This window comes from Pipra filicauda, unplaced genomic scaffold (genome assembly GCF_003945595.2).
Source record: "Pipra filicauda isolate LSUMZ 115617 unplaced genomic scaffold, ASM394559v2 scaffold53_size3534045_pilon, whole genome shotgun sequence".
In the NCBI taxonomy this organism is placed as follows: domain Eukaryota; kingdom Metazoa; phylum Chordata; class Aves; order Passeriformes; family Pipridae; genus Pipra; species Pipra filicauda.
The window spans coordinates 808,078-835,377 of record NW_024104687.1 but is presented as its reverse complement, the minus strand read 5'-3'; the positions used below and the strand labels follow the sequence as shown (position 1 = coordinate 835,377).

The 27,300-nt window shown below is 39.8% G+C and overlaps 1 protein-coding gene across 2 annotated transcripts in view; it reads left to right on the top strand.

The window, feature by feature from the left end:
- CACUL1 (CDK2 associated cullin domain 1) overlaps positions 1-27,020 on the top strand; it is a 48,734-nt gene extending 21,714 nt beyond the window's left edge. For both annotated transcript variants that reach the window (XM_027746485.2, XM_027746484.2), the window contains 5 exons: positions 4,676-4,778; positions 16,628-16,717; positions 18,936-19,074; positions 21,830-21,870; positions 22,978-27,020. In XM_027746485.2, coding sequence (XP_027602286.1) covers positions 4,676-4,778; positions 16,628-16,717; positions 18,936-19,074; positions 21,830-21,870; positions 22,978-23,018 — 414 coding nt within the window. In that variant the 3' untranslated portion in view covers positions 23,019-27,020. The remainder of the gene's footprint in view (positions 1-4,675; positions 4,779-16,627; positions 16,718-18,935; positions 19,075-21,829; positions 21,871-22,977) is intronic.
- Positions 27,021-27,300: the final 280 nt, after the last annotated feature.

Genomic DNA, 27,300 nt, shown 5'->3' with positions numbered 1-27,300 from the left:
TGAACTGGGTGACTCTGATCTGCTCTTTTATCTGGTTAATACAGAATGAAATCCAGTTGCTCCAGCATCAATTTTAAGCTAAGGGATGTGTTCCTCTGATGATTTTTTTAATTGTTCTCTTGCTTCCTGTTGTGAAATGCTGGGGAAAACTAGGAAGAGACTTTTTTCCCTATTGCATCCAGATATTTTTGGATGGTACCCACTTTGTGACCTGTGTGTGCATAACTTGTTTGTTGCAAGCTGGTGTTTTACAAGACCTCATAATTTAATATCCATTTTCAGAAGGAGATAAGCTGTTCAGGTGTGTACTGTATTGAGTGCCCATTTCTGTGATGTTCTTCCATCACACAAGTCAAAATTTATCCTTCACTATTAAGCCTGCAGTAGCTAATATTGAAAAAATGTTCATGACACACATAGAAACAGGTGGGTTTTATCATTACAAGGTTTTTCTATATGACCAGATGAAGTGTAATTGTCAAATAGATTTCCACATGTTTGTACAGGTGAGGAGTGGTCTGTATCCCATTGTTCATTTTAGAGTTTGAGTCTGATACCTGAACATAGTAGAAATGATTAATGGGTATTAAACAGACCTGTAAAATGAATAGTTAGATAATAGTTTTCTTTTTAATTTGACATCCAAGAAGAGTGAAAGTGCTCTATTGTTTGAAAGGAAAAAACTTCTTTGAAGCATGACTAGTGTTCTGTTCAGGCTGTAAAACTGTTCCTGCAAACACTTTATCTTTTAAGTGGCTTAATTCAAGTTAGACCTGAGAGTTATCATGGAATAATTTGGGTTGGAAGGGACTGTTAGAGGCCATCTAGTCCAACCTCCCTGCAGTGAGCAGGGACACTTTCCACTAGACCAGGTCACAAATGACCTTCAATGTTTCCAGGGATGGGGCATCCACCACCTCTCTGAGCAACCTGTGCCTGTGTTTAACTCTCATTTAAAAAAATTTCTTCCTTCTATGTGCTTTAAATTTACCCTCTTCTAGTTTAAAACCATTACCCCTTGTCCTGCTACTACATGCCCTGCTAAACAGCCTGTCCCCATCTTTCTTACAAGCCCCTTCAATCAGAGCTGTGACTTACTGTTAGTTCCTGTTGCTGCCAAACACAATGCTGGTTTATAAGGCTAATGTCAAATTAACTTTCACTGAAATAAATTAATAATCAGTGTTGTGCATGATGTGGACAATACCTCTGAAGAAGTCAGGATGAAAAATCTTTGTCTCTCTTAGGTTTTCCTGTGGGCATTCACAAGTACTTTTTATGTACAGATACTCTTGCAGTCTTACATTGCAGTGTCCAGTCAAGTTTTCTCTCATACAGCAGCAGCAGTTTCCTCTATTTGGACAAAAAAATACGATTAAAAAATAATTGCAAGAGGTGAAAGCCTAATTGCTCTACAGTATAAATTACAGTTCTGCAGTTACTGTAATAGATACTTTCAATGCATTTTTAAGTGAGGAGGACTAAGTTGTTGAACTCTGCCTTTATATCAGAGGTGGCAGAGCTTTCCTTTTCTGTGATTGCTTTAATCAGGAGTTTCCAAGGCTGTTGAATTGCACTTCAGAACTTTGTTCTGAAAGGATAATTACGTTGCTGCTTTGGAAAGCTTTTAATATGCATTTAAGTAATTTAAAATCTGTGAAGCTGAAGAAAAACTAAAGCTTCTCTGTAAAACTGGAACATGCCATAGCATTTTGTGTTAGGCTTTGTGTGTTGATAGGAGCAGCAGCACTTTTTCTTTCCTTTCCTGATATGGACCAAACCATATGTTGAATGGTGGGAGTACAGGAGAGGTGATTTCTTACTCTGGGTGTTTATGGTGACCAGGGTGTGTTCCAAAGCTTATGTTCCAGGGTGGTGGCTGAGAGGGCTGATCTTGCAGCTTAGGGAGTTTTCTTCTTCCTTCTTTTGCTGGGAACACTTTCTCCTTTCACATGGTAATAGATTTTTTTTTTTTCAGTCTTATGCTGCTACAGCAGACTTTTCAGAAAAGCGTGGAGACCCAAAGTACTTTGGTCCCTCCAAGATTCTGTGGGTTTAGGCTCCTTCAAAAGTTCTGGAATGTAACAGCAGATAAAGCAAATTAAGCTGGAAGTAAACTTAGTGCACAGTGCTTTATTCCTGGTGAATAACTGTTTGCTTTGTAAATGTAAATGAGGCTATTCTGGATGCTTAGAGATTGTACATATCACATTATGCTACACACATAAATGAATAAGAACCATATTTCCACTTCAATAAAAATTAAAATCAGCATTTAGATAATATATTTTTTTCTTATAGATTCTCAATCGCTCATTTTACTTAGAGCTGTAGAGGAAAATCTGTTATCTTGGTGCATTATATGAGCTTAACGTTTGTGAGCACTGTGGTTTTAGGATAGTTAAGAATTTTTTCATTGCCTCTAAACCATTATTATTCTTACTGGGTGGTATTGCACTTTGTTGCTTATCAGCTAGAGGGCATTTCGTGTGTGTCTGTGAACACAAATACGTGTGAGTGTGTATATGTGGATGAGATGATAAGCACTCTTATATACAGGTTTTTCTCCTTTCAAGTATTTATTGATCTCCTCTTAGTAATATTAACTCAATTATATCTTTTAAGATTTGCCAGATTACTTTGTGGTACAGTGTAGAATTATTTTGTAGAATAAGTGTTTGTGTCATACCTGGCTTTCTCAGTTGTTGGTATCTGCTTCCCTTTTGATTGTCAGTTAGACCTTTAGGTGACTTGAGACATTTTTCAAGAAATACTGGTACAGCCTAGGTAGTGGCATGTTATACAGAAAACCTTCCTGTTTTTCCACTAACAAGAATGGGGAAGGTGACAGCTCTCCTGCCATCTCCTTTCAGCAGCGTGGATTGGAAATGGAGTACTTATGTTAGATGATTTTTTCACTGTCTATTTAAACTCACACAAGTGTACCATCTTTTTGGAAAGGTGTTTCAAAGTGAGCAAATGTGAAGAGTATTTTACATTTCTTCTGTGTGTAAGTACTGTCTTGTAGCTGCTGGCTTGCCTTTTTTTTTTTAATTATTTTTATGTTGCTTTTCCAGTAGCGAAACTTAAAAGTATAGGCTTTCCAACTCATGAACCAAAGGAAGCATCAGAGTTTGCACCTCTTGTTGCCAGCTTCTTTTAATGTCCAGAGGTCTTGAGACTGGGAAGGGACTAGAGTAAGTTATATCCTTAGCTGGGTGCACCTCATCCGCCAGCTCATCAGAATGAGCAGTTTGACACCGTGTGTGACACTCCTGTGTGTTGCACCAGTGGCTTCATGGTGTTTTCTGGTCAGGAACCTCGAGGTCAAAATGGTTTAGGAAAATAGTCTGGTAAAAGACTGGAGTAGGGTGTGTATCTCAACACTTCCTGGGAGTCATGGATCTCTAGTTGCTGTGGATCACCACTGACCAAAACCACCATGAGTGAAGTCAGTCTGTTCCTTATGAGACAGGTTATTCTGTCTGCAGAGCCTTTCCCTCAACCTCTGTTCAAAGAACAGGCCCAGGTGAGGGGGAAACAACTGAGTAATAAAATAGCCCTTGATAAAACCTCTACAGGTGAGGACAGTGTCAAGGGGGAACCAACAGCAAGAAGTTTACTAAATTAAAAAAACTACCTTCCTAAGGTGATTGTCCATCACTGCAACAAACCTAAACTGCAGCAGGGACGTGGATTCAGCCCTCACATGGCCTTTGTTTCTGACAGGTTCAGTTTTTATTACACATGAGTAATTGCTGCTGAATGCTTGCCTTGAACATTTAAGTGGTTTCTGCATGGACAGTGTTATAGTGTGTTTATATTTTTGCTAATGGCCAAGAGAATGAGTTTTACAGGGAAATGTAAAGATTGCTCTAATAGTGTTCTGAGAGTTTGTTCCAATTTTGTTAAATGCATCAGGAGAACAGCTTGATTTAAAATCTGAGAAAACCTTTCTCCCTTAAGATAGCCCTTCCTCTAGTAAATCTGTCAGATAAGTGTTCCTGCAAGTTATTTTTGAGTTCATTTTCTATTAGGTAATCTGTTTAACTCTTACACAAGTTGTCCAGTTGAATTCAGCTGTTCTACTTCAAAGTTAGCATTTTAATAAGAGGAGACTTATCTTGGAGCAATTATTTTTTTTTCAGCATTTAAAACACACCTATCAATAAAATACAGCAAGAAATCTCACTATTAACTGCAGGCTGGGAACTGAGGAGTAATACTAAATAGTACATTAGGTATAGGGACTCTGAAGGAACTCATTAATAGAATTTTCTTTGATTTTTTTTTTTTTCTTCAAAGAGGTAAATGTATTATTAATGCTGAGTAGGTCAAGATAATGGAATCCTAAAAATTTTAATGTAGTTCAGTTTTGCATGGATTTGTATATGTCACTTATTTCCACAGTTGATTAGTTCTGAGTAGCTATCCTTTGAGATTGTTGATGAACCATTGAAGTGGATAGTTGTCCTGATGATTTATTATTGTAACCTACCTATTTGAATGGCTTAATCACTTTTAGACATTGGAAAAAATACCCAAGTCATCATTTTACAGGTGAATTATTCTACACCTTTAAAATTCCAAACCGTTTTTGTTCAGGGAAAAAAATAAGTTTGCTTTAATTGCTATTGTGAGAAAGAAAGTTGAAAACTTTTGTCTTATTTTCCAGAATAAATTTTACATAGAAACCAAGCTTAACAGAGACTTAAAAGATGACCTTATAAAGCTGTTTACGGAACACGTTGCAGAAAAGCACATTTACAACCTAATGCGTAAGTAAACCTGTTGATTTTCTTACAATGGGAGTGTGGAAAGCCACAGTGCTTTCAGATTTTGCAGAAATCCACAACAAACAGGGGAAAATTGCAAATGAATATGAATTCCTCTAAGGCGTGAGGAAATGTGGCACACTTCAACCTTTTTTTGTTTGTTTGTTTTTTCAAAAATGTGACTTTCTACAAAGTAATGGTTGTCCTGAGATGTGGGGGAACCAATATTTATTTTCCCATATGACTTGTGATTGTGACATAATGAAGGCTTTATTGTTCTGTTGCTTCTGCTGCTACTCTTTAATTTCATTATCAAAATCTTGACAGGTATCAGTAGGAACGTGGCATGGCCAAAGAACTGTGATCGTACTGTGGTTGTTGTCATGATGTACCCGAGTCCTCCCTGCCAGTTAGAATAGAATCATAGAATCACAGGATCAGCTGGGTTGGAAGGGACCTCCGAGATCATCCAGTCCAACCCTTGATCCAACCCCGCCGTGGTTCCCAGCCCATGGCACTGATGCCACATCCAGTCTGTCCTTAAACACCTCCAGGGATGGAGAATCCACCCCTTCCCTGGGCAGCCCATTCCAATGGCTGAGCACCCTCTCTGGAAAGAAATTCTTCCTAATCTCCAACCTAACCCTCCCCTGGCACAGCTGCAGACCCAGCCCTCTTGTCTTGCTGATGGTTGCCTGGGAAAAGAGACCAACCCCCCCCCGGCTCCCCCCTCCTGTCAGGGAGTTGCAGAGAGTGAGGAGGTCTCCCCTGAGCCTCCTCTTCTCCAGGCTGAGCCCCCCCAGCTCCCTCAGCCTCTCCTCACAGCACTTGTGCTCCAGTCCCTTCCCCAGCCTCGCTGCTCTTCTCTGAACTGCATCATGCTGACAGCAGTTCCGAAGTTAATGGGTTAATGCAAATTTAATGTGCTTCAAATGATACCCACGGGAGCACTTAACGGGCAGTGTGACTGCTGTGGGGAGCCAGAGTTTGCCTTCCCCCTGCCACTGCTGGGGGTGCTTGTGTGAGCACAGGGACCTGTGGATGGGCTGCTGTGCCCCTCCAGAGGGCAGGTGGCAAAGCAGCAGAGCCACTGGAGTGGAGGATATTTCCCCTTTTGTCTTTCCTTGGGTAGTAATGCCCTGCTCTCTCCAGCAAGAGCACACACTTTACTGTGTGTTTTAGGGTCACTGAGAGTTGACATCCTGGGAGAGGAATGGGTAAACAAAGTGACTACAAGGTCAGGGAGCCTGATACCCTAAAATGATGTGAGATCATGAGCTCTGATGCCACCTTGTTCTTGCCATGTGGAAAGGTGTTGCTAAGAAGAGTTTTTAGCTGGGTAGCAGATCAGATCTCCTTGGAAATAGCAGAACCATGAGGAATCCCCAGCCATGGGCCTCACATTTTATTTTGTGCCAAAGAGAGTTAATAGTGTCATGAAACCCAGTAAGATCATTGTTGCAACAGGATCATGGAAAATTCAGATGATATTGCCTTAAAATTAAATAACTTTCGAGTGTGCGTTTTTCAGACAAAGAATTCTTTTTTTTCCCCAATGCCAATGCAAAGGTAATGCTGGTCAAACCTCTGACATAAGTGATGTCAGATGTCTGTTGCTATGTAATTAACTTTCTGTGGTGATAATAGCATATTCCAATAGAAATTGCAGATGAACTGTTGAAAGGAAAAGACCTGTGGTGTTGTGTGTGTGTGTGAAATCAGAAATACTTCTTCCCAGCTCTGTTAATTGCAGAAGTAAAATGAAAAGAAAACACTGAAAAATAAAAGTAAGATGTCACTGACTGTTGCTGTATATGGAGTTTCTTGTTTAATGAATGACTTCCTTGGATTCATTTCAGTCTGACTGTCAATTTATTAAAACTAAGTTATTTAGGTTTTATCTTACTCTGAAGTAAGGCGATAAATACTGACAGGTATGAACTAACTGTGATCTGAATTGGTTAAATCTTGGATAACAGAATCTTTAAATTGAGTTAAAGAATGCCTAAGTAAAATTCTAAGCTTGCTAACAGATTCCTGGGAAATAGTTGAAGACACCTAGCACATGATATAGTACTGTAGAAGTGCTGAAAAAGTTCGTGTTGTATTATTTTCTGCCGTTCTCAGCTGTTCTTTGTGGCTTGCTGAAATTCAGACCATGATAGATCAGAATATTACCTTCATTTTCGGAAGTGTAAGGGCTCTATGAAAATAGGATGTAAGTCAGTGTTTGTTATTTACTTTACTTCCCAATGTCAGTCTGTGGTGCTGTTTCCTGATGTTTGATACAGATTTGGTTGAGCAAAAAAGAGTTTCTGTGTTATGAGGAGGAAAAAATACTGTTATGAATGGATCTGACTAGGAAATTAAAGTCAAGGAAATGATGATCTGTAGAGAGAAATGGAATCCTGGGGCTGTTTTTTAAAGAGGTGCTGCAACTGCCACTTCAGTGAGAGGAGAAGCATGCCTTCCCTCTGCTCGAAAAAACAAATTACAAAATTGGCTTAATCCGTTTGTGATCTAGACTGGAGGATAAGAGTAACATCTGCTCTCGCTCTTGAAATTAGTTGCTATGTTTTTCTGTGCAAAGTGGTTTTTGTTTACAGGAGCTTGTCATTCTGTCAGAGCCCAGAAGCTGGCATTTCTTTTTGAAGCTGTGGTCAGGAAGGACTGTAAGTACATTTCAGGTTCATCTGATTTTTGAAAAAGTTCCTGCTCCACTTCAAAAAGACAGAGAAAGAGAAGAAGTCAGAAGGGCAGTGCAACACAGATGTGTTCCTTAGTGTTGATCTTGCCCAAAGCCCCCCCGGCTGAGTGAGCCTGGTGCCTGTGCTGGGGGGCTGAAGGCAGGGAGGGGCAGGATGAGTGCCTGCTACCATGGTCTCTGCTGGGAGCACTTCTCTGAGCACTGAGATGCAAAAAATAGAGTGAAGTGTGAATTCATTACTTACAGGGGAAACACTGCCTGAGTGAACATTACTTGGGCAGGTTTTTCCTGCACAAATGCTGATTGGTTCCACTTTGGTTTTGATAGAGGAAATTTTTTTAAATCAGCCTTCCCCTATCTAGACTGCATCTCATCAGATAAAGTAAATATATAACAAAAATTATACCATGCACAGATTCATGAACATAGTTGTGTTTGTGAAACACTTTTGCCCTCACACATATTTATCAAGTCAACGCTCTTCAAGTTAAACAGGGTACATTTGAACTAAGTGAATATAACCTGATTATTTTCCTTACAAAGGCAAAGCTGGCTCTTGTAAATAAGACTGCTGTATTCAATGGCTTGGGAGAAGTTGCTGTTTGCAGAACTACATAACTGAATGTAACAAGCAAAGATACAGCATCTTGTTTATAAGGAGCTTCAGAAATGAGCACTGGCAGTAGGGGAGGATGCAGATAATATCCCCATGTCACTAGGGAAGGGGTGGTGGAGAGTGTTGTCTTTGTTCCTGCTACACCTAATTCCACCTACTGCATTAGGTGACTTATAACCAGAAAAACTCAGAAACAGGTGTGTTTTCTCCTTATGTAGCCACTGTCTCTTCTGGTAGTCCTGCCCTGTAATCTCCATGCCCTGGAAACATCCTGCCTGTTTAATCTTGTCTAGCAAAATGGTAACTACTACATGAAAGTGAATAACAGCTCCTGAAACTCTACTTCTGGTACTTGCAATAGGTAAAAATGCAATGGCAGAGAGTATTTACAAGTAGCTGCTATTCTTCTCTTTTTGGATATTGGCAGCTTAATGCCCAAAACAAGGTTGCTTTTGACTCTGGCAGAAGGCAAAGCTATTAACAGTGCACTGTTGTGTCTCCTGGGTGGATCACTTGGTTTCTAATTATGAGATTTTGCAATTATCCCTGTTCTCTTCCTGAAAATTGAAGAGTTCCAGGCTGGAGTCCTGCTCGGGCAGATTGATGAGGAGCTCAGCACCTCCATATTGAGAAAAAAGCAACAGCAGCTAAAACTGGTCATGTAGTTGAAAGCTGTTTTAGAGGGCAGCCTGAGTAGAGTGTTCTACTAATTCTTTGCTGACAGTGGTGTTTGTGGGGGAAGTAAGGATGTATCAGATGGATTATGGCACTTCCAGATAAGTAGTAGCCTTAGCACATCACTGTAGCACTTCAGCCATTCCTATGTCTGTGTAGGAGCTGTTTCTTTCCTTTTACAGTAGTATTTTGAGTGCAGGAAGTGGTTTTTACTCTTGTAAGAGCAATCTGCTGGTAAACACCATTCAGTACAAGATGGTTCTTCCCAAAGAAGCATCTGCCTGCACTTCTGTACAGTAGTTACTCAACTAGGAAGTCAGGTGAGCTTTATCAGAGGGAAAACTGCTTTCTTCAGCACTTCTGAGTTTGTTCCTGTTGACTGGGGTGATTACAGGATTAGCTACTGAAGCCTGAGCATACAGTGCTACCTTGGGTAGATCCTAACAGTACATAGGCAATTGCTGAATGTAGTTCTCCATGTCAGTGCTTGTGTGAGTTCAGAGCTAAAACACAGTGTAAAAATATATCACAGATATATTTTTCTCTTTTGCAGAAGTTTTTCTCATGGTTTTCCAAGAAAAAGTTCTTTGAAAAAAGTCTGAAGGAGGGAGACCACTCACAGCCTACTTCATTAAGTTAGCAGTTTCTGGTTACTTACACAGAGAGTTTTTGCTCTGAAGATTCTTGCATATGACAGCTTTGTTCCTTTCTAGTTAGGTCATTTGGATTCAGATGAGATGAAGAGATCCTGTTGTTCTGTTTTCTTAATTTTTATTTTTTTAGTTGGAGGGGTATTAAAGTTCAACAGAGGACTGTTTATGTTGGAAAAGCTTTTCCTTTATAAAGACATCAGGAAGGATATTTCTACTGCGTTGCTGCTTTCTAAAAAGCACCAGAAAATGTGAAAGTTGGAAAAGATTGCCAGCATCTCCTAACAATGAAGTTGCCCAACTGTCCTTTTCAGTTCAGAAGGTAGAAATCTAATGCAAAATCATAGAGGATGAATCTAGTTAGAGGTTGATAAATGTAGCAGGGAACATGTTTCTTGAGCAGAGATTTTCCTGTTGGTGCAGTGGGTAAGCAGGAGTGTGTTGCTCTGTGGACACCCAGCCCTACATATTTAGCAGATGTGTGTTTATTGTGTTGACCTCCAGAAGCCTGTTGATGTCAGTGAAGGAAGGGACCCTCATCTCTTTGGCTGTGCTACTATGACACAATGCCTTTTGTTAATAAATTCCATATCCAGCCTTTGTTTGTGAGTACAGAATTCTCTGTTTGAGAAGAGCAGTGTAAAAGGCTGAGAGAAGGACTGTGATTGATGCCAGGTTCATGGCCTGACTGTACAGCTACAAGAGACCACAGGGTTTATTTTGATGTGTGCTGGGTTTTTTTATTCACTCCCTATGCCTCACCCTTCAGCAGAGATAGACAAGAAAAAGATGGATTGGATTGACACTTACTCTGCTTGAGGTGGCATTTGTTTTCCCCCCTTCAATTTTGACATCTGTGTCGAACAATCTGGGTGTGAGAAGCAACCTGTCATTGTCTTGACATGCAAACTGCAGAGAAAATCCCCTGAAAAGGGGAGAAAACACTCCTCATTTTTCAGCTCCATGCAGAAAGCATTGCCCCCACCCTTCCTGTGTGCTGCTGCCCCTCAGATTGACATTCAGGGAGTCCTTCTTTGTGCTTCTCGTTTCCATGTCAGATCTAATGACTGTGTTTCATAAGAAAATAGCAGTTACTTTCTTAAGTGAACATGTTCTTGAATGCCTGTTCTGTGTTGGTTTTGACAAAAAGCATTGAGCATCATTATAGGTTTGGTGCCACAGAAGATTGATGACCACAGGCTCATATCTGGCAGGTGTGGGCCCTGTAGGAAGAGCTGAGGTTTCATTGCATCCTTTAGGCTACATCTACATTAGTAGGTGGTGTGCTGCAAAGGGAGCAGATCTACAGAGGGTGAAACACCTATGTGTTGGGACCCAGTATTGGCCTTTATGTGCTTTTGGAGAGTTTTATTTTGCACTTGCTACTGTCTGGTCCTTTGGAGAGAATTCCAGTTAGCAGCAGTTCAAGCACATCTGGTTCAATCTTGCCCAAAAGGAATTAAAGTAATATGCTCCAAGGCAGCTCTGTCATACCAACCAAGGAGCAGTAAGTGGGGATGATTGGTGAATTTGCTTCAAAATCACATTTCTAATCTGAACTAAAGCTTTAATATAGAAACTGCCCTTAAGCATTTGAAATCACTGTTCTTTTTTTCTTTGAGACACAGAGTGACTACTGTGATGACAGAAGCAATATGTTTAAAAATGTCCTGTTCGATTACTGAGGCTCTTCTGTAATATATTGGATGTTACTCAGCCCCTGGACACTGCTTTGCTTTTTCCTAAAAGTGTGTGAAATTAGTATGAGAAGAAAATCTGTACAACTTCACTCTGCCACCTTCACAAACTGTTTCTTGCTTTTTAAGCCTAAGAATGATACAGGGGAAAAAAAAGGTAGAAAAATAAACATTTAAAAAGACAGAATTACTGGCCTGTGGAGTGACTTGCTCTCTGTCTTTGCAATTAGCCTACATGTCAGGATAGGGAAAATGAAATGAGAACATTCCTTCCTGAGGGCCTTAAAACTGCAGCAAGGTAGCAGAGCACTAGTAGAAAATACTGCTTCATTCCAGTGTATTTGTGCCAGCCTAAAGCAGGGTGATTTCTGTTAGAATTCTTCTAAAACAAAAAACTGATGTACCCTTTTCCTCAACTACGAAGCTGTAGAAATACCAGCTTCTGACAGATTTGGGGGGCAAGAGGGTTCTGTAGCTTAAAGAGTCCTTTTGTGAGATGTAGAGAAGGGATCTATTTATTCTCAGGTTCTTCATTAAAAGTAATTTTTAAAGATTTTTGTGCATCTGTAGTATTGTGACTTTGTTCAGTGTTTAATCTCTAGCTTGTTTTGCACAGGCAAATAGTTCAATCTTATTACCATCCCTTCAAATTTCCAATTCTAACCTCAAAACCAGTGTTTTCCTTCCTGTCCTTCCTTCTTTCCTTGCAAATGTTGGTAGACATAGATAACTGATAGTAAAAATCAGCTGCACTGTTGTTCCACTTCTTTTCCAGCCCTTGGGGAGTGTGCTGGGATGATGTTGTAGGAACTTGTCACACTCAATGTCAACCCTTTTCTTAGACCTCAGCAGGTACCCTGGATGCTCACAAGGGCTAAATAAGACAGCTTTTGTAGCTGGTAATCTTTCTTATACCCTCTGTGCTCTGCAGATCTGCTGGAATAATCGAGAATAACACACTCACCAGTGTAAGGGTGGTCTCACTAATATTGAAGAAGCTGTAATTTGACAGCTAAAGACTAACTGTGTTGTAGCCAGTTGTCTCCACTGTTGGAGACAGTCTGTGTTGTTAGCAAGTATTGTAGAATACCCTCAAATTCTTTAAGTAACAATCTACAGGCAAATTTTGTCTCTGAACTAAACCTGTCATCAAAGAGCGAGGTCATTTTTAAAAAATTGCAGCTGTGTTTCTTATTTTCCTTGTTTCATGTTGATTAAGTTGGAAAATACAGTCTCAAGTAATGGCCATCGTGGTTAATCTGCCTCCTTGGCAAAGAAATAGGAATTATGTTCCCATTTCAATAAGCCTTCACAAAATTATAAACGTGAAAATACCACCTTATTTTCCAATTATAGAAGTCCAAAAGCATATATTTCTACATTTATAGCTTTGTTTCTCATATTTATTCTTTTTACAGCACTGAGTATTTTCCATGTGATTAAGACTCAGAATTTTTGTTTTGTAGCATTTTCATGAGATACTTAATAAAGCTTTTGGTTTAGGTAATGAATATTTTAAAAGTAATCTGTGGCTTTATTAAATGCCCAGTGGCAAATGCTAGTAATAAATAATAAAGACAACTTTTTTATATCTTTTTTTTTCTGATCTCCATTTTAATTCATTACAAACTTATAAAGAATTTAAGTTAGTAAAAATTTATTTTTACTTCTGTTTAAAGGAAAATGAAAATGCAGGATCATAAGGAGGTGGATGAAACTGCAAATGTGAGGATTAAGCCAAAGGGAAAGTCAGTTTTCCTGCAAAAGGCTTTTGAAGTTCTAGATCAATAATTAACACGTAGGAGTTGTACCTAGGTTAAAGTAATGAAAAGGTAATATATGATCAAGCTTCAGCAGTAAATTTAAGAATAAAATAGGCAGCAGGTGAAAGAAAAACAACAAAAAACCCTCAAGAAACCCCAAATGCCAAACAACAACAGTAAAAAACAATCACAAAAAAGTGATCAACCTCACAAAAAACCTCAGCCCAAAACAGCACCAACAAAGACCTGCAGCCACACCTTGGGTGCCAGGAGTAGCAGTTCCCTCCCTGTTTAATTGCTCTTGCCACGTGGGTTCCAAGCCAGTGCTTTGCACGGGCTGGATTGGAGAGGAAAGGTTGGGATAAAGGAATCATCCTCAAGGTGAGTGTGATTTTATCCCAGCCAAGTGGAAGTGTTTGTGTGTAATTCAGCTGAGAGAAAGGTGATTTATTAGAGGGCAGATCTGACTGCCTGTGACCTGCTGACCCTCCCCAAGGGCAGCAGGGCCAGTGGGGCTGTGCTGCCCAGGTTTGCTGGGGCTGTGCCCTGCTGACAGCTCTGGTGCTGCTGCTGGGCATCCCTGAGCACCTCCCGGGCACTTGTGGGAGGGCTCAGTGCCCTGGCAGCATAAAACTTGTTCTATTGCACAATAATTGAAAGAATGAAGGCCCAAAGAGCACAGCTTGGACAGTGGGACACAGAGCTCCAGCACATGCTTGTTTTCGTTAAGCAATGGGTTCTGCCTCTCTTGGAGACTGAAGAGCCAACAGCTGACTAAGGCCTGAGTTGTGGAAGCTCCTGGAGTTACTTTTAATGGGAATATGGTTTATATTTTTTTAAAGTGCATTGTTGAATAATTACAGCTTTGAACACATCTGCTTAGGTCATACTTATGGTTGATTTGTTAAAATAGCTTACTTTGAAGCTACTGTAAAGGGAGGGGAAAAAACCATTGTTTAATTAACATGAGAAAGTTTCACTGTCCTGCCAGAAAAGTTACATCTTTGCTAAGCAAAATAAGTCTGTTTTCAAAGGAATGCTGAGGGATAGAAAAAGATTTTTAGAACAGCTAACCCGTTAGTTTTTGCAAGTCAATCTTGAGTAATGACCAAGTGAATTTGAACTTTGCTGCTCCTGGAACTGTTGGGGTCCTGGATCTTGCCCCAAGTGCCCCACTGTAATTAGGAAGGAGCTTGAACATTCATTGAAGGATGAGGTTCTGCAGTGTTCCTGTGTGATAACGGGGTAACTCCATTACTGCAGAGTACCTGAAGTGTTGCAGGTTCATTCCTCACTTACTCCAATATAGTTCATCCACTGTTCCTCAGAAATCCTTGAGGCTATTTTGGGTATCGTGTCTTACCTCAGCTCAGGAACATTTCAGAGCTTCTTGTATCTTTCTGCAATTAAAGCATTTCATCGTGGGAATCCACACTTCTCTTCTTTGATTCTGCCAGGAGTTATTTTCAAGACTATTTGTAGGTTAATTAACTTCTTTGCATATTAGTTACTTGCTCTGTAGAATGTGATGTTAGTTCATAAACACTGTGGAGGTGTTCAGGTATTATCATAGTGTCATTACCACTGTCATTCAGCTGAGGTTTAGGTTTATTCTGCCTCACCCCCCTCTATCCATGTAAATGCTGCAGGTGGGAGCAGGTAAGAGTCTGTGCAACTTCTGTCTTTTAGGGTCTCGTTAGTTATGCTAACAAAGCAAGAGGCAAAACCTTAGAATTTGTTAGTCTTTTGTGAGATTGTAAAATAACAACAGAGGTGACTTCAGCATGTGTGGCACAGCTCTTTCTGTTCCTTGAGTCTGAGTGACCCTCTCTCAAGAAGTAACACAGGACAGAATGTCTGGGTTGGTGAACATGAATTTGTGTGCAGAGCACTTTTACAGCTTTTATCTATTGACATCTTTGTGTCTAAACCTGGCATTGGGGTCATTCGGATCTGTCCAAAGAGAGGAGTCTTGTTTGTTATTGTGGGAATTGTTCTGAAAACACAAATCCTACAGCAGTGCTATTCTTTCTGCAGAGATTGATGTCCAGCTTTTGGGAAAGGTGTAGACTGGGCTAGTTTACACTGTATGCTTCTTTAATTTTCTTCATTGAGAAATGGGAAATATGTACCATTACCTTGTTATATTGTTGTTGAATATACTATCATGCTTGTGTTTACTGACTGTAAATCAGGAGCAGGTGATTTACATTTGCACTGTAGCAGGATACGTATGCACTTGCAAAAACCAAGATAAGAAATGTTAATGTCTGAAGCTGCACTAAAGTGATGAAGAAGTTGGTTTTGTTTTAAAGAATTTGTTTTACATATGTTAGGAATCTAACTTAATGTCTGTATGTAAAGAGCAAATTCACAGTTCTCTGGCCACTTTGCAACTCTCTTGGTGAAGCCTAGCCTGAAGTAGCCACAGTCTAACTAAAGACACACATATTTTATATGCACACACATTGTTTGGATTGTGCATTACTGTCACATTATAAAGCATTATGCCCATTTTAATTCTGTGATTTGTAGCTTAGTTGGCTGCCAAGAGGCTGTGTGAAAAATCTTTAGGAAAGAACCTGTTTGAAACATCTTTAGGGAAGGGGCTGTAGATATGTCATTACAAAACAAATCACAGGCTCTCACGCCCTCAAGGCTTCAGCTGAAATGAGCAAGCACTTTTAAGATGGCTCTTCATAAAATAAATTCATCTCTAACAGTTAAATATAACAACTTTGATTACTTGAAGGTTAGAAAAAATACTTTGTTTTGATTTCCCTGTGACATGAGCCACTTAAACACCTTCAGAAAAGAAGAACATGCTACTGAAGGTTTTTCTTTTTATGGTAAGTGCCATAGTGGCAGATGCTGAAGCTGGAACTGGAGATGCTCTGAAGCTTAAAAAGCAGAATTTCCACAATGTGAGCCCAAGAGATGTGCCCTTTAGGTAGAATTATAAGGCATTTCTCCTCTGTAGTGGGTGTACAGAAAGGTGTCTGTATTGCTCAGCTCCTTTGTAGACAAATGAAAACTGAGAGGCAGCAGTTGGTTCACATCTTTCTTCTTTCACTTCTGTGTGTGTGTGTTTCTGTAATTCAGAAAGCTCATATAAGTCATCATCAGGATAAAGGCCAGCTTATAGCATAGTACAAGTTGTAAATGTGCTATTGCCAGGTTTTTCCACAAGAAGACACAATTATTGCAATATTTACTGCAGAAGATACCAAGAATGAGATTAAATTGTCAATTTGTGTTTAAAAGAACAGCTTTTCTTATTTGATGTTTACAGTTTTTACACTACATGTGCACAGACTTTCAATCCACCCTTGGTTTTATGTACAAGATTCTAAATGCTGTAGAGCTGGGATTTGTGGATTTTCGGGTGTTTAACACCCTCAGTTTGAGAGTGCATCTAAAAATAAATTGTTTACTTCAGTTCTGTGTCTGAATACTTAAAGCCATTGCTTGCTGAATTTTGCCTAACAGCTCCTACTGCTTCCAGTGGATGAAAAATAGGTTATTGCACATTTTTGTCATACATAATTTGAACAGGATAGTTCTATTTAGAGGTGATCTTTTATTACTCTATAGAATTGAGTTGTCAGGTTCAGATGGTTTTCTTTGTGAGGACATCAGATACCAAAAAAAGCACAGCTACTGTGTTTTTGATGGGAAAATATATGCGTAAGAGCCTGTATTTCTTGGTTAGAAAAATTGCTGATTCTCCTAATTTTGTTTCAGCTTTACTTCTGGAAGCTCAGTCAACACCGTTTCAAATAACTCCTTCAACCATGGCAAATATTGTGAAAGGCCTGTATACACTACGACCAGGTAAAAAGGAACAATGCTTGTGCTAGTCTCATACTGTGATGTGTTTCCCTAAATATGTATTTTCCTACATGTGTATAGTCTCTGTTTAATGCACAGTTAACAAAAGAATGTGTGTTGTGTTCTGTCCATCATAATGCTCAGTTCTGCCCTGGTTCTTGTTGCCCATCTGACCTGCACAAGGTACCATGAGAATACCAAATACACTTAAAAATACCAACCCAACCCTCTGCTCTGGAGACAAAGGGCAGATCTGTATAAAGGACTATGGAAGTGGTGGAAGTTACATTGCAAGTGGCACTTCAAACAGTCAGGTCTTTGACATGAGGTGAATGACTTTTTCTTCTGTGAAGCCATTGTTTGGTTGGTATTATTTCATGGAAGAAATAATTTAACTTGTGAACACATCATGACACCTTATGCAACAACAATGACGTTGAAGGGAAAATGGTGTTGCAGATTTTGATCAATTCTGTACCAAAATCTTTGGTTCTGTAAGTTTTGGAGAACTGAGCAGAGCTTTGCTGTGTGCTTGAGGAGTTTTTAGAAACAGGAAGTGTTCAAAATATCCATAAATAAATGGTACCTGCTTCCCTTTCTTTTACAGTACTGAGAGTTTCTTCTTACCTTGGTGTGACTGAGAGGAGGGTTGTGTCTGAGCTTCAGTCTATTTTTGCTTTGCAATCCCCATTTATGGGATAGAAACGAGGATGGGAATCCTTTACAAAAGTCCTTAGTGCAATCTTTAGCATGTAAGCCAGGAATGTGGTGGACCCTCCATTTACAAAATGCATGGATAAAGCACTTCCAGGAAGACCCAGATGATTGACTTTGGGTTGTCACTTGAACAGATACACATTTGCTCTAATTGCCTGCTTCTCAAACTTGTCAGCCTTTGAAAAACCGAGGAGCTTTAATGCCATTCCAGCCAGCAGAGCCCAGGAGAGACTTCTGGGTGTAAAAGTTCTTGGGTGCTGCAAGTTCTGGAGGGTGAATTCTGGAACCATCCGGGCGAGTGCTCCTCTTAGGTGGTGCTGCTCCCTTCCCCTGTGGGATGTGCTCCGTGGGATGTGTCAGGGCTCTGGGAGCACATGGCTGGGAAGGAAAGCAGCAGCTGTGCCCAGAGGCAGGTGCTGGGGATCCCAGCAGGGCTCTGAGCTGGCTGTGCAGGCAGTGACAGGAGGAGGATGCTCCGCTGGCCGTGGGCTTGCCCTTCACTTGCTCTTCTCTTATTTGCTCTTCAAGTTGAAAGTACCTAAAAGCTGTCAGGCTTCAAATGTTGCCAGAAAAGACTCTCTTCTAATTCCAGCTCAGCACTGGGACCAGTCCTTTTTAATAGCTCCATCAGTGATCTGGACAAAGGGGTCGAGTGCTCCCTCAGTTGGTTTACAGACAACACCAGTTTGGGCAGGAATGTGGGAATTGGGATGTACCTTAATGAATAAATTTTAAAGCATCCCTTTTTTCTAAGTAAAGATTAGATTTAAGATAACTGCTACAACCTGTGGAAAGTCTGGCTGCAGTAATACCTAAGGGCTATTTATTTTTCTCAGACCTTGTTATACAGTTGCTACAAAACCAGCTTTGCTCATCTCTTCTGTGTTTCTTATTATCAGCTGTGAAGCAGTTTTAAGGTAAACTGTCTTGCTCCTGTGAGGCAATGTTCAGTGTAGTGAAATTAAATCACATTTCTGTCCTGAAGCTGAACTAGTACAGGTTAGAATTGCATTTGTTCATCTAAGCTTTGGAAGAGCAGGGAGAGAAATGCATTATTTCATTTAAAATGGAGAGTGGAGAAGCAGGGTTGTGTGATGATACTGCTGTGCTTTTTAGAAGTAAGGCTCAGGTACATTTTGTGAATGAGTTTCCTGGAGTAAAGGGTCTACAATTATCTGATTAGCAAGGTGAATTTGCTGATCCTCAGTTGCCTGTCCTTGAGAGTGTCCAGAGACTCAGAAGGTCTTGTGAGATGCAGCAGGAACTGAATTTCAATTTGAAATGGATTCCTTTATCTATATGTAAACATCTGATTTTAAGTCTGATTATTTGTTTTACTTTAAGACATGATTTCTGTGGTTTTTAGGGATGATTTTGGGTTTTTTCTTTCTTTTAATTCAAGATACTGATATGTATTTAAAATAAAGTTACATTTGTCAAAGAGTAAAATTTTTACAAAGTATCTCTTCCACATGTTTTGTTGTTGCTTTCTGTCTTTGTACAGAATGGGTACAGATGGCACCAGCTTTATTTTCTAAATTCATCCCAAATGTTCTCCCCCCTGCTGTGGAATCTGAGCTTCAGGAATATGCTGCTCAAGACCAGAAACTTCAAAGAGAGCTTATTCAGAATGGATTTACAAGGTAATAGTTATTAGTCTTCAGTAGTGATTGTTCTGGACACTGCTGCAATGGTAAAAATGGATACACCTAAAAATATTGAAGAAATAATTTAAGAGTTCATAAAAAACTTCCACAACTCAGTATCCATATGAAATATTGGCCTTATTTTCCATGTGTTGGAACACTAACAACCATGCAGATGGTACCAGAAAGTAGATGATTGGAAGGCTTGAAATATTTTGATGAAACAGATTGCTTTCAGTTCATGCATCCCTGTATTTTGGTTGTGCTTCTACTGCCTGGTCATGCTCTTGTTCAACTTCAGCATTTACTTTGGCTGTTTGTTTTTTATAAGCTCTCCTTTTTGGGTTTTTTTGATGCTTCTGAAAATGTCAGTTGATGATTTCTCTTTATTCCACTTTCAGAGTTGTTCCTACAGACAAGGTGTCTATTTTAAATAGGCATTTCTCTTCTGAGTGTTGAACTGGGAGGGGCAAAAGGAGGCAGAACAAACAGTAAAAGTCCCAGCAGAAAATGTTCATACTGTTCATTGTTCACTCTGGGCAGTGCCTGTTGCTCTTCATCTTTCCTGTTACCTGTGCAATGCTCCAAATCTGGTGCTGTAGTTTGAACACCCACTAGGTGTGGGCGTGTTTAGTGTCAGATGTATTTCTGGATTTCATCCCACGTAGTTTTCCTCAAAGGTAATCTCTGTCTTCAAAGCTTGGTAAATTATTGAGCTTCAAAGCTCTACTGTTGACCCAAATGCAAATGGTTTGGTGTAGACTCTCCTTGTAAGGCTTTCTGTTGACTAAAGGAATTTTTTAGAGAGATATGCATAAAAATAAAGCCGTAAGAGCTTGAGCTGAGAAAACTAGTGCATATGGCCCAAGAAATAGGAGTTTGACACTTTGAAACTGAGTAGGAATATAATGCTGACAAAAGGATACAATGCACAGAACAAAACAAAAAAAGGAACAATTTAGTTGTGTCTAACTTTCAATCTTGCTAATTCTGTGGGTGGCTAATGATAGTTCTGCTTACAAGTGCATTTCACCAGTTTCACGGTTCTTAGGGAATTAAAAATGAGGTTTCAAGTTGTAACAGTCTACATCCACAAAAGCAATCGTTTTCAAAAATGTTTTTCTTCAGTTACCTGAAAATGAGAGGCTTTGTTAGCTTGGCTGTGCAGTTCTTTGGCTGGTTCTGTAAGGAGGAGACTATAAAAAGCTGGGAGAGGTAGTAAGGGACACTGACCATTGCAAAGACTAAATGCCTACGTGGTGCTGTCTTGTTACAGACTTTGTGGGATCCTTAGAATGTATTTTAGCAACTGCTGTTTTTATGCAGAAAATTCTCTGACTGTGGGACTGATGCAAATTTGTAGGAAACAGTTCCTGTCCTGTGTGACAGATGTGGGCAAAGAAAAGAGTGGGGCTTGAGGACAGTCATGCAAGCAAGAGCTGAGTAAACATATTGTTTGCAGAGTCTGACTCTTCTTTTTGGCTTTCTGGAGGATGGGACCTGCTGGGTGTTGGACATGTGGAGAGTTTTTGTATTGCTTGTAGGTTTACAAAATTGCCCCCCTCCCAGCTCATGCTTTTGTGTAACTGCAGTTTCTGTGTAGCTTGCTTTGACTTTAGGAAATACAAATGCAAACTAAAACTTTGCAGAGGAATAACTGATGGATGGCACTTAGTCTCTGATGACTGTGTTTTGCACAGTTTTATAGGGTTGTGCTGTGGGTGAGTCAGTGCAGTCTGGTAAACATGGGGGTTATAGAAAGTGTTAGATTTGAGTGTCATCACTGAAGGGACACAGGCAAAAGATATTATCTCTACTTCAGCTTTATTTGCTACATGGCATTTTCCAGTGGTATTTGAAATGCATTTTGCCTTGAAAGGTATTTCAAGATGTAATATGCTTCTTCCTGTTACGAACATAGGTTATGCTTGTTTATGACTTGTCAGAATTTTTCTGAGGTTATATTCCTACACATACGGATGTATAAAAAGGCTTTCTCTTTTATCAAGAAGCATGCCAAGTCTCTTCTGGGTTAGTATTAAATGTCATCTGTTCTCCTTTAATTGTGCCAGAAAATGGTGATGTTTTTGCTGCTGTATTTCCTGCTACAATAACCACAAGGAACACAGCACAGTGAGGTGTCTTCAGCAGCATTAATTGCATGTCAGGCTCTAGTTGAAGAAGGAAGTTTATCACCACTATTAAGTACTAAAATCTGCTTAAAGAGCAAGTATGGTCAGCTCAGACTTTAGGCCTAGAGTCTGATTGTTGGGCTTTGCCAGGAGCATCTTACCTTTTCAGACTGATAGATACAGAGTTTTTCACGTAGTTTATAAAGTTTGGTTGAGGAGTTTGAATTGAGGAATACAATTTTATGTATGACTTCAGACCATGCTGAATATGAGCAGTTTTTCTCATCTTCATTTTCTAAAAAGTTATCTTATGATATCAAACATGTTATCCTATGAAATCTGTAACAAAAAGGTGAGCTAATTTAATCTACAAAATATAGCTTATCCTTTTGTTTTAGTAAATTGACAATCCTGCAGTAGTGTTATTGTTACTATGTTCATATTTTGTTTCTAAATCTCTACAAGTTGATGGTTGTGCTGAGGTATTTTGCTGTTGTTTTGAAAATCATCCAATGGTTTGGGTTGGTGGGGACATTTAAAGGTCCAACCTCCCTGCAGTGAGCAGGGACATCTTTAATTGAGGTTATCATGAGAATACCTTTCTCTCCCTTCTTTCCCAGAGGTGACCAGTCACGCAAGAGACCTGGAGAAGAGCTTTACAGTAAGTGTGCCCCTGACCCTGCCCTCCAGGTGGGGACTCAGGTAGTGGTGGACTTGTGGGTGTTCAGGGTGGTGATGTGTCAGAGGCTGCACCTCCATGTGTATCAAGCTGCCTGCAATGTAACCTTGACCACGCCAAGGAAAAATACAAATTTCTTGGATCTAGAGTCTGGCTAGCTCTGCCAGAGTCCCACAGCCACTATCCTGGATACTGAGGCCAAGATACTTCCACTTGATTTAAGTGGAAGCTGAGGTCTTGAGGAAAAAGAACGTAGTTCTCCCAAGTCTCTGCCTGCTCAGGATACACGTAACAGGCAATGCTGTGAGCCAGTCCACCTCTGTAAATCACCCACTGGTGATGTGTGTTTCTGACTCTTGACAGAATGGAGAGTTTGGAGGGTTGTGCTTTTCAGCTTGGAACCCTCAGAGATGTGTCTGATCCAGCACAGGATCCCCTGCCCTGGGTTACTAAAGGCAGTGTACAAGTGTTGGAGTCATGCAGCAGGGAAGTTCTCTTCTGTTTGTAGCTGAAGCCTCTTGCTGCATGATTGACTGTGAGGTTCTTCACTTTGTTCCCTTAATTTCCTCCAGTGTAGGAGAAGAGACACAGAGAGGAATTGGTTGCTCTACTCCAGGCAGCCCTAATTTGGGTGCAGTCAGTCAGAGGTCTCATCTCATCGGTCTTCTGCTCATCTTCTGTGCTGACTAAGCATTTGGCCAGGAAAGACTAGTCCTGTACAGTCTAGGTTAGGATTGAAGTACAAGGCCCTGATTGTCATTAAACAGCCTTGGGGATTGGGGAATAGTATCTCTTGTGGGACTGTTGTTAACTTTTGTTCATTTTATGGCATTCTTTCCACCAAGTTCCCTCTGGTGCTTTCAGCTCAGTATGTTGGCTTTGTTTATTACCATAAAATGCCAGACAGTTTTGTGATGAACTCTTATTGTAAGCTGAAATGAATGAATGGACATTTATATGGTAAATCAGCTTCTCTTTATACTGTTAATGTTTTACAGGCAGTGCTGTATTTTTGGGGAATGGGGGCAAGGGACATAATGTGGAAGTTTAATATGAGAGAATTTCTCAAACTTTTTTCTATAATTTCAGGTGGCTCATCAGCTTGTGCAAGCTCCAGGGGATACAGATAGTGAATATACTGGATCAGCTTCTATTCCCAGCCAGAACAGACACTGGAGGAGCACAGATGGTATCTGGAGCCTCCTTTGGCAACTGCTGATACTCAAGCTCTGACACGAACTTTGCCTCAGAGAAGAGTTTTGGACTTTCTTCTTTGTACAACGTCAGTTGCTGCTACAGTTGGGGTGACTTTGAAAGACATGATTCCTTGGTCTGGCCTATCAACAAGTTCATGTTCTGTGACTTCTGTGAGGAATGCACCTTGAAAAACAATCCTTTCAAAGTGGAAGTGGGCAGCCGAAATCAGCAGCTTCCAAAAGCATTAGAATGGAAGAATCCTTTTTGCACTCTTTTCTTAATATTAAGGACATTCTTAAAACTAGTTAACACGTCAGTGTATTAGTTTTTGAACTTCCAAGTTATTTTCTGGAGCTTCTACTTAATAATAAGAATAAAGTTACATTATTTTGCAGTATTTGTTTGTTAGTTTAAAAATTGTCACCTTTTAAGAGTTGGCCCCTTTGTCACAGAAAATTGGGAAATAAACTCTCCAACCAATTTGGTAGGTTAGAAAGCCAACATCACTGTATTACCAGTGCTGGGTGCATGGGGATTGCTCCACAAAGCATGCATACCAGCAACCTAACAGACCAGCTTATGTTCATGGAACTAATGCATATTCATCACATTTCTATTACATATTCATTACATTTCCTGAATACATCCATATATGCTAATTATTTCCGTGGTCTTATTTGGATGTGGTTCCAGATCTTCTAATGAATCTTTTCTCCTTGAGAATATCTCAAATATGTGGTCAGGTTATAATATGCTTCTCTTATCATTTTTTGCTCTGACACACAATCCTTGTTCTCAAAAGTTAAGACATCTGCTAGTTCATATTGATCACTGATACAGGTAAATAAGGAAGCAATAGCTGGCACAAGACTATTAATCATAGATGTAGGGATCAAACACTGTTTTACTGAGGTTAAAAGAATTTTCCAACATCTTTCCCCACTGCTGCATAGACTTCTTTTGTAAAAAAAATATAACTTGTTCGGTAACACCATGTAAATGTATCTTCTGTCAGGGAGTTTTCAATTCCAGATTTTTGGTTTATCTCTTGTTTTGTTACTTGGTATTTTGAAGTCTGTTTTCCTATGTGTTTGTACTCTGTGCCTTCAGCTTGAGCACTTTGCGACTTTATAGACCATATTTTGTTACTGCAAAATGTGTTCTTGAGGAAAAACTTGATGTGAACAAACATGCTGCAAAGTTGCACTTTTCTCTTGCATTAAATAGGAAGTGAATTTGAGGAGGAAGGAAGAAAAGTTGAACCTATCACCATCACTGATAGTGACTTGGAAGTTTGTCCCCTTTTATGTTTCATCTGTATTAGTGTTTAATGCAGGGACCAACTCTTGTAGAACCCCCTTCACTGACTTTTCATTGGCTTCAAGAGTTGGACTTGTGGGTCCCTTCCAGCTCAGAATATTCTGTGATTCCACAATTGCAATAGGTGGAGATGGGAATTCCAGAGTGAATGAAACACTAAGATATGGTTTATGCTGTGCTTTGTAGAAACACTGTGGGCAAAATTCTCCAGTCTGGGAGGTCTGCAAAGGGCATCTCCCTGAGCACAAGATTTGCACTGGGTTGATCAGCAAACTACGGTACCTGTCCAAGATCACTGTGTGGCTCCTGTGCCACCTCCCCTGTGTGGGGAGGAGCTGTGCTGGGGCTGGGGCAGTGCATGCAGCCAGAGTCAGGGATTTGAGGAGTGCTGTAACGTGTGCATGTGTACCCACCGGCCTCCTGCCTCCAGGCTTGTGTGAACTCGGCTGGAGATCCAGCTGGACACAATTCCAGGAGATCAGGCCTATGGTCTGTGTCCTAATCATTGTGATGTAGGTTTTAATCAGTAGTGTGGCTAATGCAGCTCTCTCATTAGGGGATCAACATACTTGAAAAGCAGCTTGATTACAGGGTTTGGGTTTTTTTCATTACTATGGATTTATTTTTTTATCACATTTAGTTACGAAGAGAAACGAGTTGGTAATACAAGATCTTTCTGAAGCGAAATAAAAGTTTGTTCTGTTTTGTCTGGCACAACTCTTATGCCTGTTTAAAGAAAAACAAAATACCAACACAGCTCCTTTTATGCTTGCATGGGTTCATTACAAAATGCAGGAAAAAAAATAGGTGTGGCAGGGACAAAGTTTCATTTTCTTTTTTTTTTTTTTTTTGTTTCCAGGCTTCCTGTAAGTGAATTTAATTCCATCAGTGTCACATCATCCACTTTGGCAATGCTGTTAATTTTGAGGGTGGGGGGGAAAGAGGAATGAAGATGACACTGCTGGGATTGACAGACTCAAATCTGGTTTACATATATATTTCTTGGCGTATTTGCAAAGCCTGTTTGATTTTGAGGAAGTTTTTGTTTCAAAATTAAAAGCGAATGCTTTTAGTGTTTTTATTTCTGTGTAGCAGAATGCCAGCAGTCTGATCTCATCCCCAGTAGTGGAAAACCAAACCACTCTGGGTAGGGATTTTCAGGTGTTGATAGTGTTTGCTTCCACTTTGCTACCAGCTACTAAAGTTGGAGAAGAGTTAGATAAAATCAGGGGGGTTGAAAATTTTGCTGAATTATGCTGTGGTGAAGTTAATGAAGGCTAATGGGGAACAAAAATGATTTGCCAGCTTCCAGGTCTTTTTAAGTTTTGGCTTTAAACAAAAATGAAACCTCTGATAGTGTCCTTAGCTTTAAAAATCACTGTCTGCTGAAATGGCAATATTCTTGAGGTAAGAATAGATGCATTAACCTAATTTGGTTAAAGTTTGTTTACAACTTGGTTACCATCCTAGCTCACATAATACAGTGACCAAGCTCTGTCATCTTTGTCAGGTGATCACACTTTTTCTCTGTTCCTAAAGTGGTTTTGCTGCTTCAGGTTTGTAAATAACATGTAGTGCTTTTGCTTCGTGTTTGAAGCAAGGGCTTAACAATCATTTTACAGCACGTTATTTCTGGGAAACAAATCATTCCATCCGAAGGTAAAGCATTCCTGTCAGCACTTTGTGTGCACTGAGTAGTGCTTGGATGCTCCTCAGTCCTGTAGCATTCTCACCACTGGCCACCTACCTGAGAAATCTGTTTGTTAAGCTCTGTGTTATGTTGTAAATTTGGCATTACAATTCCTGTATGGTTTGGCATTATCAACATAATGCTGAAATATTGTTTATCTGTTGAAGACATGATCGTTGTGACTGAGCATGGAACAGAATACAGCATACTATACTAAATTATTTCGGTTCTCTGTAAACTTGCATTTTACTTACAGGTAAATTAACTCGGCCAACTTGAGCATTGGTACTGTAAAGCCACAATTACCAACAGCATGATCCTAACTGCGGTATTTAATTTAACCAAATAACTTGTGGTGAATCCATTGCATCTGTAGCTTACTCTGTTAAGATTAAGCAGTAAAGTTGGTTATACAATGGGTGTTCTCTCTATGTTGCACTGGTTCTACAGCCAAACTTGCTGCATTAAAATATTTTCAGATTAATTGCATTTCTTGATTTGAGAAGTTGAAATATTTAAGTTCATCCCTCTGACTTCTGGGATGGTTGGCAATTGCCAAAAAATGGCCAAGATGGTCTTTGATACAAATGATAGGGTGGGGGAGCTCACTGGAAAAGTACTCAACTCTTCTTCAGCTGGATCTCCTTTCTGCAATTGTTGGGGAAGTGTTTACAGATGAATAGATTGAAGAAAAAGTTTTTGACTCCTGTCATTTGATAGAAATTTGATCAGCCAGATTCACCCCTTTTAATTCTTCCCCACAGATGTGATTGTTTACTTTCTGCAGGATAAAAAACCAAACGAAACCCCCAAGAGCTACAAAGGCTGTGTTTTGAGTGACTGAAAAATGTTTTTTGTGTACACTATGACAACCCTAGTGAAAGGACTATTTTGTAGAACTATGGAATAAAAACCAACTGCTTCAGTTTGACTCCTGTCATCAAGCCAACTCCAGTAGAGAGAAAACAGAGTTTGGGTTTTTTTGTGGGGTTTTTTTGTTTGTTTGTTTTTGTTTTGTTTTGTTTTGTTTTTTGTTTTGTTTTTTTGTTTGTTTGGTTTTTTGTTTGTTTGTTTTGTTTGGTTGTTTTGTTTGGTTGTTTGGTTGGGTTTTTTTTTTGTGGTACCTTGAGGTGCATGAGGTATCCAGAGGTGGTTCAGTTCACACTGTGAACCTTTAGGATCAGTTGACTGCAAAACAAAGGTAT